General features: G+C 46.8%; 1 protein-coding gene across 2 annotated transcripts in view; it reads left to right on the forward strand.

The window, feature by feature from the left end:
* EVC2 (EvC ciliary complex subunit 2) overlaps positions 1–19,070 on the forward strand; it is a 270,686-nt gene that overhangs the window by 89,692 nt on the left and 161,924 nt on the right. For both annotated transcript variants that reach the window (XM_040335408.1, XM_040335409.1), the window contains 3 exons: positions 1,947–2,142; positions 5,979–6,088; positions 8,000–8,062. In XM_040335408.1, coding sequence (XP_040191342.1) covers positions 1,947–2,142; positions 5,979–6,088; positions 8,000–8,062 — 369 coding nt within the window. The remainder of the gene's footprint in view (positions 1–1,946; positions 2,143–5,978; positions 6,089–7,999; positions 8,063–19,070) is intronic.

Below are 19,070 nucleotides of genomic sequence, written 5' to 3' on the forward strand. Positions count from 1 at the left end.
ACATCTGCCCCCATGCTGTAATGTACACATGGGGGCAGATGTGTATATTCTTGCAGTATGGGAGGCAGATGTGTATATTAAAGCATGGGGGCAGATGTGTATATTTCAGCATGGAGGCAGATGCTGTAATGTACACATCTGCCCCCATGCTGTAGTGTACACATCTGCCCCATGCTGTAATGTACACATCTGCCCCATGCTGTAATGTACACATCTGCCCCCATGCTGTAATGTACACATCTGCCCCCATGCTGTAATATACACATCTGCCCCCATACTGCAAGAATATACACATCTGCCCCCATGCTGTAATGTACACATGGGGGCAGATGTGTATATTCTTGCAGTATGGGAGGCAGATGTGTATATTAAAGCATGGGGGCAGATGTGTATATTACAGCATGGAGGCAGATGCTGTAATGTACATATCTGCCCCCATGCTGTAATGTACACATCTGCCCCCATGCTGTAATGTACACATCTGCCCCCATGCTGTAATGTACACATCTGCCCCCATGCTGTAATGTACACATCTGCCCCCAAACTGCAAGAATATACACATCTGCCCCATGCTGTAATGTACACATCTGCCACACAACTACTTTTAGCTGATCTCCTTGCATTGCAACTCTGCATTAGCCACTGGTAAATGTGGTGGGGGCAGTATGGGGGGCAGATGTGTATATTCTTGCAGTATGGGGGCAGATGTGTATATTCTTGCAGTATGGGGGCAGATGTGTATATTACAGCATGGGGTCAGATGTGTACATTACAGCATGGGGGCAGATGTGTATATTACAGCATGGGGGCAGATGTGTATATTACAGCATGGGGGCAGATGCTGTAATATACACATCTGCCCCCATACTGCAAGAATATACACATCTGCCCCCATACTGCCCCCACCACATTTACCAGTGGCTAATGCAGAGTTGCAATGCAAGGAGATCAGCTAAAAGTAGTTGTATCTGTATGTGCGTTAATTAATCGAAATTAGTCGATTAATCGATTAAAAAAAAAAACGATTAATCGAACACAAAAATTTTAATCAGTCACAGCCCTAATATATATATATATATATATACACATTTTATTTTTTTATTAGCTATACCCTTCATGTATTCCTTGAAGTAACATAATTTGCTTAAAGCGGGGGTTCACCCTATCGACGGGAATTTTTTTTTTTTTTTCTTTTACCTTAAAATCAGGCATTGTAGCGCGAGCTACAGTATGCCTGTCCCGAATTTTTTACCCCCGTACTCACCTTGTAGTCGTCCATCGAAGATACCGGGGAATGGGCGTGCCTATGGAGACGGAGGATGATTGACGGCCGGCTCTGGCGCGTCACGCTTCTCCGGAAATAGCCGAAATAGGCTTGTTCTTCACGACGCGTGCGCATAGCCTGTGCGCAGGCGCCGTGAAGAGCCGAGACCTACTCCGGCTGTCTTCGGGGAGAGTGACGTGCCAGGGCCGGCCGTCAATCATCCTCCCTCTCCATAGGCACGCCCATTCCCCGCGGGAGCCGAAATCTACGATGGACGACTACAAGGTGAGTACGGGGTTAAAAAAATCGGGACAGGCATACTGTAGCTCGCGCTACAATGCCTGTCTCGATGGTAAAATGTGTCGGGGGGGGGTGAACTACCGCTTTAAGGCAGCCCATTCATTTTCAGTAAGGTGACAATGCACCTCCAGGGCAAAAAAAATAATTTGTTGTCAACACAGAGTTTTCACAGCTGCTATCTGGGGATGGTTAGAGAGCTGTGACATAAGAGAGGAAGCAACCACGAGCTTACAACAGCCTCTATACATAGGTACTCTTAGATTGAATAACGAAAATAATGACATGGGTCAATATAAACATTTTTGTTTTTTATTAATTTTAACTCCTAAAATAACAAATATTGGAACAGTCTCTCATTTTATATATATATTTTTTTCTCCAGATAAGTGACCAGGGAAACCAGAACAAGGCTTCCATCACTCTGCTCACAAACAACACTGGGGTGTCATCTTCAGCAATGAACCTGTCCAATCTCAGCCTTTCTGACAACATCACCGGCCTGCTCATCGAGTCCCCCAGCTATAACGGCAGCAGTCCAACTTCCGGAGTGCAGATATTCGGAAAAGAATCTCTTGGAGGTAAAGCTGTGATCGTTTTTTTGCAGACTAAACTTTAGAATTCTTGTCACACATCAGCGCAAGGGCTGTGAGCATGCCGTATGCCACAGCTGACGCAAAGCGTAGGTAGAAGTCATGCCCACAATAGAAGATTCATTTCCTACACGTCAAAACAGAAGCTTTCCATGAATTCTTAAATCTAGATCGCTGATGTGAAAGAAAGCAGCAATTTATAGACTTTCCAACGTGTACGTGGCATACGGGTATAATCACACTACTTTGTTCTCTACGCAATTATTGCAGTAATTGCCTAATGTGAAATTAAAACAGTAGTATATCGAATACTAGACAAGATATAACCTTGTCTACCTACCCTATAGTGTTCTGTAGAGACATGGTGCCGGATACATGTATTTTAGCTAAAATGTATTGTTTATTATATATACACACACAGTATCTCACAAAAGTAAGTACACCCCTCACATTTTTGTAAATATTTTATTATATCTTTTCATGTGACAACACTGAAGAAATGACACTTTGCTACAATGTAAAGTAGTGAGTGTACAGCTTGTATAACAGTGTACGTTTGCAGACATCTTATTACACCCACCATAGTTTTGCATTCTACACTTGTATTTAACAGTATAGGGCCATATTCTCAAACACGTTACGCCGGTGTATCTACTGATACACCGACGTAAATCGAATTTTCCGCCGGCGTATCATTGTTTTGTATTCACAAAACAAGATACGCCGGATTTAGGCTAGGATCCGACTAGTGTAAGTCACTTACACTGTCGGATCCTAAATGTAATTCGCCGCCGGCCGCTAGATGGCGTTTACGTTCAGGTCTCATTTGTTTATGCAAATGAGCCTGATACGCCGATTCCCGAATGAAATCGTGCCGCGTAACCATCGCTTACGTCGTTTGCGTAAGCGTAAGGTTACCCCTGCTATATGAGGGGTAACCTTACGCCAGTCCCACGTATGCCATGTTAAGTATGACGTCGGGTCCGCGTCGTCTTTTCCCGTCGGGTACGTCGTTTTACTAAGTCGTTCTTGAATACGACTTTACGTCAATGATGCACACGTCGGCGTCATTGACGTTTTCCGTCGAGAACTGGAGCATGCGCACTGGGCTATTTTAAGCCCGGCGCATGCGCAGTTCTCAACGGCACGGGGGCGCGCTTAATTTAAATACAAGCTGCCCCCTTGGAATTACGCGGGGATACGCCGGGCCAATTACACTACGCCACCCCAAACTACGGAGCAAGTGTTTGGGGAATACAGCACTTGCTCCTGTAAGTTGGGGCGGCGTAGTGTAAATGGCTTACGCGACGCCGCCGCAGAAACTACAAGAATCTGGCCCACAGTGAGTTTATATACTGAAATACAGTACTTAGAACTCTGTCTAACTGTTATGATGTTGAATTTTAATAGCAGCGGCAAGCCTGCTCGTCTCACAGGTTTGGTAATCTGACAGAAGTTCACTGCTTTTAAATTTCAATACCTAACCAGTCACACGGAGTTGTAAGCATTGTATTTCACTATATATACTCACTTTCCTGTTAAAAATAAGTGTAAAATGGAAAACTCCGGTGGGTGTAACAAGATGTCCGCTTTCCCCTTCTCAGAGTATCCTTACTATGGAGGGGGTGCAGGGTGTAGCAAGATGGCGGCGACGGAACATCACTTCATTCTGACGGGTCTCCAAATCTGATGAAACACAGACAGCAAAATAGGAAGTAAAGGAAACAGGAAGTGAGGCCGTGTGGCCTCACAAACGGTCTCCTACATGCCTTGTGATTGGTCCTGTAGTCTTCTGGGACCTGTGATGCATCCCAGAAGACTGTGGGGGGGGGGGGAGGTGGGGGCAAACTTCTTGTTTAGATCACCGTGGCAGTCTGAACCAGAAGTCGGAGCGGGTACCTGTCAAAACCAGGTACCTGCCCCCCCTCCAAAAAAAGTGTCAAATGTGGTATTGGAGAAGGGGAGGGTGCAAACAAGCGGACCTTCCCCTTTTGCGTGGAGCACCACTTTAAGCTGCAGCCTTGTAGTAAATCTGATGCACAATGTGTCTCACTGCTCTTGTTCTGCTTTGTGACAAATTTGATAAATGGCCTTCAATATATTGCCAGAGAGTCAGCAAACAGGAAAGTTTGCTTTCAAATAGAAAATCTATTGTACCATTATTATTATTATTACTATTGAAGTGGAGTTTCACCAATATAAAAGTCAGCAGCTACAATAAGTGTAGCTGCTGACTTTTATTAATCGGACACTCGCCTGTCCCAGGTTTCAGAGATGCGGGCGTATGAAAGCCCCGCTCGTCTCCTCTCTGCGGCGCCGGCACCTTGGCATTGGGCGCTCGGCTGTTGCTTCAAGGCCGGGCACGCACTGCGCATGCACGAGACACGTTTGGGTAGAACTTGGCTTTAAAGCGGAGGTTCACCCTAAAAACATGTATATACCATAACATTCAGCATTCTTCCGACATGTACAGTATGCTCTTTGTTTTTTGTTTTTTCGCTGTACATACCGTATTATTGTTCTTTTCCACTTGGTTTCCGGGTACTCGCTCCCGCGGGAGTAGGCGTTCCTATGCAGCGGCGCAATGTCACCTGGGACTTAGCCTAGATGATTGACGTACTTGATAAAAACTTTGCCCCCGGCGGATAAGGCGCATCACGATTTCCGAAAATAGCTGAACTGGCAGTCGGCTCTATACGGCGCCTGCGCAGTCAGCTCTACACGGCTCCTAGTCTGTGTGCAGGCGCCGTATAGAGCCGACTCCCAGTTCGGCTATTTTCGGAAACTCGTGACGCGCCTTATCCACCGGGGGAAAGTTTTTTTATCAAGCACGTCAATCATCTGGGCTAAGTCCCAGGTGACATTGCGCCACTGCATAGGGACGCCTACTCCCGCGGGAGTGAGAACCCGGAAGCCGGGTGGAAAAGAACAATAATACGGTATGTACATCGGGAAAAAAAAACAGCATACTGTAAATGTCGGAAGTATGCTGAATGTAATGGTATATACATGTTTTTAGGGTGAACCTCCGCTTTAAGGATTTATATTGCACCAACAGTTTGTACAGCTCTTTACAATATAAAGGGAGAAAGTCCAGTTACAATAGTATACAAGATAAGAGGGTTAGGAGGGCTCTGCTTGTGTGTGTGAACTTAAAGCGGAGGTTCACCCTCAGAGAGCACATTTTCCCCTTAGATTAATGCTCGTTTTTCCTAGGGGAATCGGCTAGTTGTTTTAAAATATGATCCGTACTTACCGTTTACGAGATGCATCTTCTCCGCCGCTTCCGGGTATGGGCTGTGGGAATGGGCGTTCCTTCTTGATTGACAGTCTTCTGAGAGGCTTCCGACGGTCGCATCCATCGTGTCACGATTTTCCGAAAGAAGCCGAACGTTGGTGCGCAGGCGCAGTATAGATCCGCACCGACGTTCGGCTTCTTTCGGCTACGAGTGACGCGATGGATGCGACCGTCGGAAGCCTCTCGGAAGACTGTCAATCAAGAAGGAACGCCCGCTCCCGAAGACCCATACCCGGAAGCGACGGAAGAAGATGCATCTCGAAAACGGGTAAGTACAGCTCATATTTTAAAACAAATAGCCGATTCCCCTAGACCAAACGAGCAGGAATCTAAGGGGAAAAGGGCAAACATTAAATAAATGGGTGAACTCCCGCTTTAAACAAATTTGACACCATTTTTTTTTCTGTTTTAAATGTCTGTGAAGCGTAAGGAAGACGTGAGACTTTCAGTTCCAGTTTAATTATTGGGTTGAGTTCCGCCTACATCTCTGGATGTCATCTAAGCAGTGTATTTCTTTTCCTTACAGCTGGAGATGCCTTCCTTGTATCATACACGGCTTCGCTGAACACAACCGATGCCAAGAACGGACTGAAATATCTTCTACCGGCTGTGCTAACCTTTCAGAATTCTTCAGGGGTACAGTTTGCTAAATACACATTTCCCCCCGAAGGGCAGATCTACAAAATGAGCCTTTGATACATCAGCTGCATCTGCTCTCCTTTCTTTTTACACCTCTCTGTGTGCTTGTTTTCCGCCAGACCTTCATATAAAGTAAACCTGTTGACATTTGAGTGATATATCTAGGAACAAGAATAAAATGAATGTATCCTATGGCTGCTTTCACACTGAGGAGTTTTTAGAGCTTTAAAATTGAACCGATGGATGCCTAACCGATCGGTCAAAGCCGACGCTTAGTACGCAAAAGCATCGGTTCAAAACCCGCGCATGCTCAGAATCAAGTCGACGCATGCTTGGAAGCATTGAACTTCATTTTTCTCAGCATGTCGTTGTGTTTTACGTAACCGCGTTGGATTTGATCGTTTTTTTTAACTGATGGTGTGTAGGCACATCAGACCATCAGTCAGCTTCATCGGTTTAACCTTCTGGCCGTTCTCATCGGATGGAGCGACCGTGTGTACGCGGCCTTAAAGTCCGATATTCCCAAAATATGGTTTGCCTTTAGTTACAAGTTACTGCTAACAACTGCCAGGCTAATGCCCAAAAACATTTGCTTGCTCAAAATCTGTGCAGCCAGTTCTAGTCTTGTAGCAATTCCCCAAACAAAACAGGGAACACCTACTGTTGCGTCTTGTGACCTCCAACTTCATGACTGTCCTATGATCCTTTGCTCCCAGACAGTACTGTGAATGGGTGCTTTGCTATAAAACAATTAGGTGGCCATCTGTGTTCTCACACCTGGCCCATAATGCACATGAGTGCCCACTGTGAAACTCAGATGACCTCCTGCATGCTCACACCCAGCCTATAATGTGTATGTGTACCCAAGAACCATCCCATATTGCACACATCATGGAGACTCCTGGGAGGCCAGGCATGGAAGCATAGTCGGCCTATAGGCAGAAATACGGTACAAGTGGCAAAGATTATTAGCTGGATTCAGAAAGGGCGTCCTAACTTTGCGGCGGCGTAGTGTATCATGTTTACACTACGCCGCAGTAAGTTAGCGAGGCAAGTACATGATTCACAAAGTACTTTCCTGCTAAGTTACGGCGGCGTAGCGTAAATCGGGCGGGCGTAATGGCGCCTAATAAAAATTTAGCTGAGGGGGCGTGTTTTATGGCAATGGGGGGTGACCTTACGTGATTGATGTATTTTACGAAAGGCGCATGCGCCGTCCGCCTACATATCCCAGTGTGCATTGCGGCAAAGTACGCCGCACAGTGCTATTGGTTTCGACGTGGACGTAAATCCCTATTCACGGACGACTTACGCAAACAACGTAAAATTTTCGAATTTTGACGTGGGAACGACAGCCATACTTAACATTACTATTCCAGCTATTTGATAGAATAACTTTAGGCCTGATAATGCGTTACGTAAACGGCGTATCTGTACTGCGTCGGCCAGGCGTACGTTCGTGAATAGGCGTATCTAGTGATTTACATATTCTACGCCGACCGCAATGGAAGCGGCACCTAGCGGTCAGCCTAAATATTGCACCCTAAGATAGGACGGCGCAAGCCGTCGTGTCTTAGATAGGTTTAAGTGTATCTCTGTTTGAGAATACACTTAAACTTAGGACAGCACAAATTCCGAGTTAGGTCGGCGTATCTACTGATACGCCGGCCTAACTCTTACTGAATCCAGCTATTTGTTTCCATATTGTGCTTACAGAGACAAAGGGAACAGCCCCGAAGTACATGAGATATGCTGCTACATATATGGCAGTAAAATATATGCTCTGTCAGTAAATTTTCCATGTTTTGTCAGTAAAAAATGTGCGGGAGGTTGGCAACCCTGCCGTAATTTTGTGTTTGTCTTACAGCTAAAACCGTGTTTACACCTGTCTTTTTTTTATCATCACAGGTGCCTGGAACAACCTTCAGTATTGTGGCTCCCTTTACAATCACATCAGAGGAAACATCAAATGTAAGTATTGCAGTGTCTCAGGTTCTCCATAATTTCCAGTTCCTTGTCTCTTATGGTCCTAATGGGGATGGTGGTGTGTGATGGGGGGTGACACTAGTAACACTCAACTTTGCACCTTTGTTTTCCTGAAAGAGACTCGGGCTCTTGTTCAAACACTCCTGACACCTTTTTCATACCGTGTTTCCCCGAAAATAAGACTGGGTCTTATATTAATTTTAGTCTCAAAAAACACACTAGGGCTTATTTTCAGGGTAGGGCTTATCTATTTACGGTATATAAAATGATGATCTAAAAGTGGTTGTAACCCTAAAAGAAAAAAATATATACCCTGTTCCTTTAAAGCATAGTGCTTGTGTTTGGTGCTGTGACATTTACCCCTAAATCAATAAAATATTCCTGTGTCCCCTGTCCTCTCTCCGTCTCCCCCAGTCAGGTCAGTATTTTGACATCATTTAAAAAAAAAACATCTTTCTTAAAATTATGTAATCGGTTTTAATAAAACGATTATACTGGTATAAGTGTGTATACTGGCAGTCTCCCTTTGCAACAGTTGCAACAGCTTTATCGGAAATACGGTACAGTACCTTTCTAACAGATCCCCTGGGCCCGCATGTGATCTGCTCTTCTCCGCTCTGAGATCCCTGCTGACGTCAGCCTGCGCCGAGCTCTGAGAAGGGAGGGGCCCCAGACGTCAGCCAGATGGAGGGAAGAGCCGAGATCCCCGTCAGCCCGCTCTGAGCTCTGAAGAGGGAGGGGTCGCAGACGTCGCCGGGAGGAGGGAAGAGCCGAGATCCTGCTGACATCAGCCCGCTCCGAGCTCTGAAGAGCAAAGGGCTGCAGATGTCAGCCGGGAGGAGAGTAAGAAACCTCCGGCAGAGCGGTGGCTGTAAATACCGTATGGAATGATTAAATACAGTTATAAACGGAGACGCACACTGCACCTTATACCAGTTTAACCGTTTTTTAATGAACGTTACTAGGGCTTATATTGCAGCCCTCCCTGATAATCAGGCTAGGTCTTATTTTAGGGGGAGGGCTTATTTTCGGGGAAACGCGGTATTTGCCCTCCTACATCTTAAAAAAGACCTGTTGTTTTGGGAGAATGTATAAACTTTATACACAGAACCGTGACTCGTTCCTTATCAGTAGGCCCAGACTGAAGTTCACTGAGCAAGAACCAGCCTTTAAAGTGATATTTAAGGCAATAAAACAAAACAAAAAAAAACATGTTATACTTACCTGCTCTGTGCAGTAGTTTTGCACAGAGCAGAGCCGATCCTCCTCTTCTTGGGTCCCCCGCCTGCACTCCTGGCCTCCCTCTTCTGACAAGTGTCTCCAAAGCAAGCAGCTTACAATAGGGGCACCCTAGCAGGCTCACTCATGCTGCTCTGCGTGTCCATTTAAACACAGAGCCACAGCTTGGCCCCACCCCCCGTCTCTCCGATTTGACTCGCTGGCTGTGATCAACTGCTGTCTTAGCCAATGAGGAAGGAGAGTCCCTGGTGAGCCGAGGCTCTGATTCACATCGATGGATCGCGATGGGGCTGAGATAAGTAATGGGGGGCTGGGAGGTCTCTGCACAGAGGTCCTGGTGAATTTATGTGCAGCTTCGCCCAGGAGAATTTTATTTAAACCATAATATGCTGCATGTGTTTTTGGATAAGCCAGCCCTCTCACTTTAAAGGAGTGGGGGAACAGAGCAAGGATAAGGAAAGGATAGGAAAACTTCTTAGGGAGAGATTTGAGTTTGTAAGGAAACTGAACTTTCCTTTTGATTGCTATCCCTGTAGACCAGGCATCACTAAATGGGAGACCGTGGGCCAAATGCGGAACACGTCACTCTCCCATTCAAACTGCCCTGGTTCCCGCCATTTAAGAGCCTATTCTTTTCCCTGCCATCGCTCTGAAATCCTCACAGAGCCAACAGCGGGAGTTGGGACAGTGCTGGAGGGAGGACGGAGCTGTCCATGGCTAACAAGCAGGTGATTGGCTGCTAGGATGAAGGGTGGTCCTAACGGCCAATCACTATTTTGCAAATCCCGCCTCCATCCAGACATGCTGTGCTTCCCTCCGATCTGTCTGTGCAAGGTGGGTGAAGTTAAACAAGGCTGAGGACTGAATGTGGGGGGGTGGGATGCCCGAAGATTTCCGTGATGGGGAGAGCTGAGGACATCAAAGTGAGGGGCTAAGGACTGGAATGTTGGGAGAGCTGAGGACTGGAATGTGAGGGGAGCTGAGGACTGGAATGTGAGGGGAGCTGAGGACTGGAATGTGAGGGGAGCTGAGGACTGGAATGTGAGGGAGCTGAGGACATCAAAGTGAGGGGGGCTAAGGACTGGAATGTGGGGAGAGCTGAGGACTGGATTGTGAGGGAGCTGAGGACTGGAATGTGAGGGGGGCTAAGGACTGGAATGTGAGGGGGGCTAAGGACTGGAATGTGGGGAGAGCTGAGGACTGGATTGTGAGGGAGCTGAGGACTGGAATGTGAGGGAGCTGAGGACTGGAATGTGAGGGGAGCTGAGGACTGGAATGTGAGGGAGCTGAGGACTGGAATGTGAGGGGAGCTGAGGACTGGAATGCGGGGCGAGCGGAGGACTGGAATGTGAGGGGAGCTGAGGACTGGAATGTGGGGAGAGCTGAGGACTGGATTGTGAGGGAGCTGAGGACTGGAATGTGAGGGGAGCTGAGGACTGGAATGCGGGGCGAGCGGAGGACTGGAATGTGAGGGGAGCTGAGGACTGGAATGTGAGGGGAGCTGAGGACTGGAATGTGGGGAGAGCTGAGGACTGGATTGTGAGGGAGCTGAGGACTGGAATGTGAGGAAGCTGAGGGCTGGAATGTGAGGGGAGCTGAGGACTGGAATGTGAGGGAGCTGAGGACTGGAATGTGAGGGGAGCTGAGGACTGGAATGTTGGAAGAGCTGAGGACTGGAATGCGGGGCGAGCGGAGGACTGGAATGTTGGGGGAGCTGAGGACTGGAATGTTGGGGGAGCTGAGGACTGGAATGTTGGGGGAGCTGAGGACTAGAATGTTGGGGGAATCTGAGGACTGGAATGTGAGGGGAGCTGAGGACTGGAATGTGAGGGGAGCTGAGGACTGGAATGTGAGGGGAGCTGAGGACTGGAATGTGAGGGGAGCTGAGGACTGGAATGTGAGGGGAGCTGAGGACTGGAATGTGAGGGGAGCTGAGGACTGGAATGTGGGGAGAGCTGAGGACTAGAATGTTGGGGGAATCTGAGGACTGGAATGTGGGGGGAGCTGAGGACTGGAATGTGGGGGGAGCTGAGGACTGGAATGTGAGGGGAGCTGAGGACTGGAATGTGGGGAGAGCTGAGGACTAGAATGTTGGGGGAATCTGAGGACTGGAATGTGAGGGGAGCTGAGGACTGGAATGTGAGGGGAGCTGAGGACTGGAATGTGGGGAGAGCTGAGGACTAGAATGTTGGGGGAATCTGAGGACTGGAATGTGTGGGAAGGTAAACCTTCCCATTGACAACTTTCTGGCAGAGGGCAGCAGATTTTCCTCAAGAATTTGATGGTATTTTGCCCCGTCCATTTTTTCCTTCTATCCTGACAAGTGCTCCAGTCCCTCCATGCTTTACTGTAGGAATGGTGTTATTTGGATGGTAAGCTGTATTGGATTTCCGCCAGGCTGATGTTTTTTTTGTTGAGTCCAAATAATTCAATTTTAGCCCTGGTTCACACTGGGTACGATTTGGAACGATTTGAGGTGCGATTTGACATGTCAAATCGCATCTCAAATCGGCGGCAATTGTCGGCAATGGCACTGTCCTAATCAGTGCGACGCCGCATCTGCGATTTCAAAAAGTAGTTCCTGTACTACTTTTTGCGATTTCGGGCCGCGATTTACATTAAATTGCAGCCGAAATCGCGGCAAAATCGCGGTAAAATCGCGCATTTTACCGCGATTTTGAATTCGCAGCAGTGTGAACCTAGGCTCAGTCTCATCTGACCATAACACCATTTTCCATGTGGCCTCAGAATATTCAAAGTGCATTTTAGCAAAGCTCATTTGTGACCGAATGTGGTGTTTGCTGAGGAGTGGCTTTTGTCTTGCGACCCTCCCATACAAGCCACATTTGTGGAGAATTTGTGATTATTGTTGTCACATACACACAAGTCATAAATTCCTGCAACTGCTTCAGAGTTGCTGTAGTCCTCTTGGTAGCCCGTCTGATCAATTTCTTCATGGCTTTTACAACCAGTTTGGAGGGACATCCTGGTCCAGGGAGGGTCTGTTTTGTACCAAATACCTTCCACTTCTTAATGATGGACTTCACTGTGCTTCTACATATTGATAAAGCCTTTGAAATGTTTTTGTATCCATCTCCTGACTTGTGCCTATCCACAACTTTATCACAGAGACCTTTTTGACAACGCTTTGCCACCCATAGTTGATTTTTTTATTTTTTTTATTTTTTTAAAAGCCAGTGGCGTGTGAAACGCACCCAAAAACTCTACCCAGTGCCAAAAAAAGTGCACACAAATAAATAGTGACACAAAACGTGCAACTTGTGTTACACTATCCTCCACTAGGAAGGACCTTACCCTTATTTCTTGGGGCGTTAGGCTCCAGACGGGGACTGAGGTACTCACTAGGTCCATTTGGCCGAAACCAGATGGGCCCCTTTCTCTGGAGCTTCTGCCGAAACATATAAAATCCTTTTACAAAACAGGACGTGAAATTGGAAAGAATTAATGGGGAGAATAGGAAAGTTTGTGTGTGAACCATCATTACAGTCAGGCAACTGGTATTTCTCTTGTGATCGGTTTTAAGCCTCACATATTCACAATTACACTTTCTGGATGTCTGACATTCAAATAAAATGGTATACCTCTATATTAAAGGGAAACGTGTAACTCTCTTTAAGTTTAAGTTTTTGGATTTGTGTGTTTAGCTCAATTGAAATGGTATATCTGTATTTCTGTGCTGAAAATGCCCCCCTTGGCTTATACTTGAGTCACCTTTTTGTGCCTGATCTCCCGGACTGGCCAAACTTGGTACACATATAGCTCCACTCTTCCTCTACAAGTGTGCAAAGTTTGTTGTCCGGGGGACCTACGGCCTGGGAAGCACCGATTTTTCAATTTCGGGCACCCCTTCCATAGACTCCCATGTTAAATGATTTCTCTGGTAACTTTGGGGACCCGGTACCGGCACACATGTAGCCCCATTATTCCGGGCACCCACTCCATAGACTCCCATGTTAAACGTCAGTCTAGTCATGGACATAGTGAGGCATGGGCACAGTGAGGCATGCACATGGACACAGTGAGGCACAGTGAGGCATGCAGATGGACACCCTGGCCCAGATTCTTAAAGGACTTACGACGGCACAGCGCCATGTACGCCGTTGTAAGTCCTAATCCGACCCGTCGTATCTATGCGACTGATTCTTAGAATCAGTTACGCATAGATATCCATTAGATCCGACAGGCGTAAGTCTCTTATGCCGTCGGATCTAAACTGCAATTTTTTTTTTGCCTGCTAGGTGGCACTTCCGTCGAATTCCGCGTTGAGTATGCAAATTAGCTATATACGCGAATTCCCGAACGTACGCGCAGCCGACGCAGTAAAGTTACGACGTTTACGTTAGGCTTTTCCCGGCGTAAAGTTGCCTCTGCTATATGAGACGCAGCCAATGTTGAGTATGGCCGTCGTTCCCGCGTTGAAATTTTAAAAACTTACGTCGTTTGCGTAAGTCGTCCGTGAATGGGGCTGGACGTCATTTACGTTCATGTCGAAACAAATGACGTCCTTGCGACGTCATTTGGAGCAATGCACACTGGGATATTTTACGGACAGCACATGCGCAGTTCGTTCGGCGCGGGGACGCGCTTCATTTAAATGATACATGCCCCCTACCCGCCGAATTTGAATTCCGCCGGGTGAATTACGCTACGCCGCCGCAACTTTACAGGCAAGTGCTTTGTGAATAAAGCACTTGCCTGAAAAACTTGCGACGGCGTAACGTAAATCGGATACGTTACGCCGCCGCAGAGATAAGCCCAGTGTACAATAATCTGGGCCCCTAGGCTTATACTTGAGTCAATAAGTTTTCCCATTTTTTTTTGGTAAAATTAGGTGCCTCGGCTTATATTCGGGTTGGCTTATGCTCGAGTATATACGGTATGTACAGGCAGGCAGCCTCGGTGCTCAGTGTTGCACAGTAGGAGCATTTACTTTTGCTTTTTCTCAGTCAAATCCATCTGTTTTGTCTGACTGGCTGAAAACGGCACAATCTCAGCGGTCCTTCAGCCAAGTGCCGATCGTACATGTAAGACACAGAGAACGTCACCAGAGAGAGCACCAACAATCTGTATAAAATACCATCACTAAATACTAAGCAGCTAGCATAGAAAAATGGACTTAAACTACATTTAAGTAATCTTTATAGAAATCCCTTAGAAATGTAGTTACCTTTCCGAAGTTGGACAGGGATTGTTTAAATATGCCGTAATAATCACGACAGCTGCTTATTGCTGGTATTCCTTTCTTCATGCAAAGTGAACTTCGAGAGACCAATTTATTATTAATGTGGTTACTTGAATTATGTAGTGCTCAGGTGTAGAAGATGCTAGACATGTCCAGATTTTTATATTTGCCATCAAACATTAATCTCTGGGTTTGTTCAAAGCCACCACACATTCAGAAATGCACTTTCCGCCCTGTTGTGCTCTGCAGGGCATCGCACATGGTGTCTGCGTTTGAAGTTCTTCCGTGAGTTTATGTTCACAGATTTGTGTGCTTTATATAGCTTGCATATGTAATTATTTCTTGTTTAATTAAGCAGTTGGAAGGCATACCCCACTTTTAAGTACACAATGGGGATTATTTACTAATGCCGCGTACACACGGTCGTTTTTTGTGATGAAATAAAACAACGTTTTTTATCATGAAACAAAACAACGTTTTTCAAACTTCATTTTAAAAAACGACGTTGCCTACACACTAGGGGTGCAACGGATCAAAAAACTCACGGTTCGAATCGTTCCTCGCATCAGGAGTCACGGATCGGATCATTTTTTGGATCGGCAAAAAAAAAAAAAAAATCTCCCCCACTGTAATATCCACATCCCCCCACCAACTATAGTACCCCCTTGGTGCAGACACCCCCCCCTCCTCTCAGTACAGTGCCCCCCCTCCTCTCAGTACAGTGACCCCCCCTTCTCTCAGTACAGTGACCCCCCCTTCTCTCAGTACAGTGACCCCCCCCTTCTCTCAGTACAGTGACCCCCCTCCTCTCAGTACAGTGACCCCCCCCCCCTCTCAGTACAGAGACCCACCCCTCCAGGTAGTACCTACAGACACTCCCCGAGCGGTGTGTCCCACGAGTGCGGGCTCCTCCTCTGTGGGTGTAAACAGAGGAGGGCCGCCGCCGGGTGTACCAAGATGGCCGCGGCTCCGGAGCTAGGCCGAAGCCGCGGCCTTTCCTAATGTTATTCCTGCGGCTCCGGAGCTAGGCCGAAGCTGTGGCCTTTCCTAGCGTTATGGTCGCGGCTCCGGAGGTAGGCCGAAGCCGCGGCCATAACATTAGGAAAGGCTGCGGCTTCGGCCTAGCTCCGGAGCCGCCGCCGTAACATTAGGAAAGGCTGCGGCTTCGGCCTAGCTCCGGAGCCGTGGCAATCCGCGGATCACAGTGTGTTCCGATCCGAAGGGAGTGACCCGTTCGGATCACGGATCAACTGTGATCCGTTGCACCCCTACTTCACACCATCGTTTTTTCAAAATGCTCTAGCAAAGCGCGGTTACGTTCAGCACGTACGACGCCACCCTGTTCCATTCAACCTCGCGTCATAACTTGCTTCTGAGCATGCGCTGGTTTAAAAACGTTGTTTTAAACGTCGTTTTAAATGACAAAAAACAACGTTTTGAAAAACGACATAAAAAATTGAAGCATGTTCGATTTTATTTTTTGCCGTTTTTCAGAAGACATAAAACGACGTTTTCCCCACACACGGTCATTTTAAATGACGTTTTGAAAAATGTTGTTTTTTTTCATCACAAAAAACGACTGTGTGTACGCGGCATTAAGCTGAAAAGTGCAAAATCAGGCTCACTTCTGCACAGAAACCAATAAGCTTCCAGGTTTTATTACCAGGCTTAATTGAACAATCTGGGGTTAGAAGCTCATTGCTTTTTATGCAGAAGTGAGCCTGATTTTGCGCTTTACAGCTTTAGTAAATAAACCTCATTGTGTACTTAAAAGTGGGGTATGCCTGTATTGCATTTTTTTGTGATCCTATTATAAGGTGACCAGATTTTAAAAATGAAATCCGGGGACATTTTTTTTTATACTAGTAGTGGTGGCAATCAGCGACTCTCTGCCTGTCCCCACCGCCGCTTTCCTCACAGCCTATCAAGTCTCACTTTCCAGGCCCAGGCTACTACTTGGTGGGGAGCGGAGGAAGATCACTCCGCCAGGGAGGGCAAGGAGATAAGTAGGCAGGCGGCTGGATGGGACTTGAGCCAAGGCAGAAGAACGTGCCAGTGGAGCTGAATGGGCATGCACCCAAAACTGAAGAAATATTCCCTCCGCTCCGACCAATACATGGTCGTCAGAAAGGGGCACAGATAATGGAAAAAAATACACCCCCTAAGCTAGTAGGAGTGGCGGAGTGGGGGGGTGTAATTCAGATTTATTTATTTTTTAATTCTGCACTGACTGTCTTTGAAATTGCCCCAGCCCCTGTTTAAATCCAATCCAGGAACAATACCAGGGACAGACTTGGTCAGGGGACAGTGTCCTCAATCCAGGGACTGTCCCCAGACACCGGGGTTGTCTGGTCACCCTATCCTATTAGGAAGGTGTTGGGCCCACTCTCCCAGGATTATACTCACTTGCCATACATCCAGCTGACCAGATCGAAGAGCCTTTTCTCAAAATCTTCACAAGTGGGGCCACACATGTGCTCTCTCTGCACTTCTATTAATGTCTTATGTAGCCATTTATTCCAATGTTGCCTTCAAGTATGAGCCCAGAAACTTCATAAGAATGAATGGAGAGTGCAAAGTGCATGCATGGCCACTGCTAGAAAGATTTTTAGCAAGTGGCCCTGCCATCTGGTCAGTATCACCTCTGTGGGTCTGGCACTGCTGAGTATAGGAGTGGCAGAGGATGGATTGGGCCAGGGGGAGACCACCATGTAAGTGTATTTCACCAGGGGTGCAGGTACAATTTTTAAAAGTATTTATTATGGTATCGGGTTGGGTCAGTTTTTTCTGTAAATTTATTTTTTTACAAATTTTTTTATTTACACAATCTTTTTGTTTTATAAATAATCACCAACCCAACCCCCACCCACCACCACATTCATCACCAAACAACCAACCCCCCATCCACTACCACGCTTATCATCAACCAACCCCCCCACCCATCCACCCACCACCACATTCATCACCAACCAACCCCCCCGCCCACCACCACATTTAACACCAACCAACCCACCACCCACCACCACCACCAAGCTTCTCACCAGCCAAACCTCCACCCACCACCATGCTCATGACTACCACCACCACCACATTCATCAACCCCCCCCCCCCCAACACATTCATCATCTCCTCCCCACCACCACCACATTCATCATCCCCCGCTCCACCACCACATTCATCCCTCCCCACCACCACATTCATCATCCCCCGCTCCACCACCACATTCATCCCTCCCCACCACCACCACATTCATCACCCAAAATCAATATAACCACATCAGCCTCCTTCCCATGGAACCCACCCCCCCACCACCACAACATTCATCACCCTCCCCTTATCCCCCAACCACCGCCACATTTATTACTATCCCCCCCACTACCATGACCACATTCATCACTAACCCCCCCCCCCCCCGCCCCCATTCCCCACCACCACATTCATCAGCTCCACCACCACCAGATTCATCATATTATTGCCAAAAGTATTGGGACACCGCTCCAAGTCATTGGATTCAGGTGTTCCAATCACCTCAATGGTAACAAGTGTATACTGTAAAATCAAGCACCGAGGCATGCAGAATTCTTCTACAAACATTTGTGAAAAAATGGGTCGCTTTCAGCAACTCAAGTGAATTCAAGCCTGGTATCATGATAGGTTGCCACCTATGCAATAAGTCTAATCTGTGAAATGTACTTGCTTCTCAATAGTCAACTGTGATGCCCTGTACACACGATAGGTTAGTCTGATGAAAACGATCTGATGGATTTTTCCATCAGTTATCCGATGAAGCTGACTGATGGTCAGTCGCGCCTACACACCATCAGTTAAAAAAACGATTGTGTCAGAACGCAGTGACGTAAAATACAACGACGTGCTGAAAAAATCGAAGTTCAATGCTTCCAAGCATGCGTCGACTTGATTCTGAGCATGTGTGGATTTTTAACCGATGGACGTGCCCACAGACGATCGTTTTTTTCTGTAGGTTTTTTATCCATCAGATAATTTTAAAGCAAGTTCCATTTTTTTTAACCGGTGGATAAATAACCGATGGGGCCCACACACGATCGGTTTGGTCTGATGAAAATGGTCCATCAGACAAACCGATCGTGTGTACGCGGCATTAGTGGTATTATAACAATGTGGAAGCAACTGGGAACAACAGCAACTCAGCCACAAAGTGGTTATCCACGTAAAATGATAGAGCAGGGTTAGCGCATACTGAAGCACACAGTAAGCACTCAGATAATTTTAAAGCAAGTTCCATTTTTTTTTACCGATGGATAAATAACCGATGGGGCCCACACACGATCGGTTTGGTCTGATGAAATCGGTCCATCAGACAAACCGATCGTGTGTACGCGGCATTAGTGGTATTATAACAATGTGGAAGCAACTGGGAACAACAGCAACTCAGCCATAAAGTGGTTATCCACGTAAAATGATAGAGCAGGGTTAGCGCATACTGAAGCACACAGTACGCAAAAGTCGTCAACTGTTTGCAGAATCAAAAAATCTAGTAAGTAAGGTTTTTGGAGATAAGTTCATAAAATA

The sequence above is a fragment of the Rana temporaria genome, chromosome 1, assembly GCF_905171775.1.
Source record: "Rana temporaria chromosome 1, aRanTem1.1, whole genome shotgun sequence".
Taxonomy (NCBI): Eukaryota; Metazoa; Chordata; class Amphibia; order Anura; family Ranidae; genus Rana; species Rana temporaria.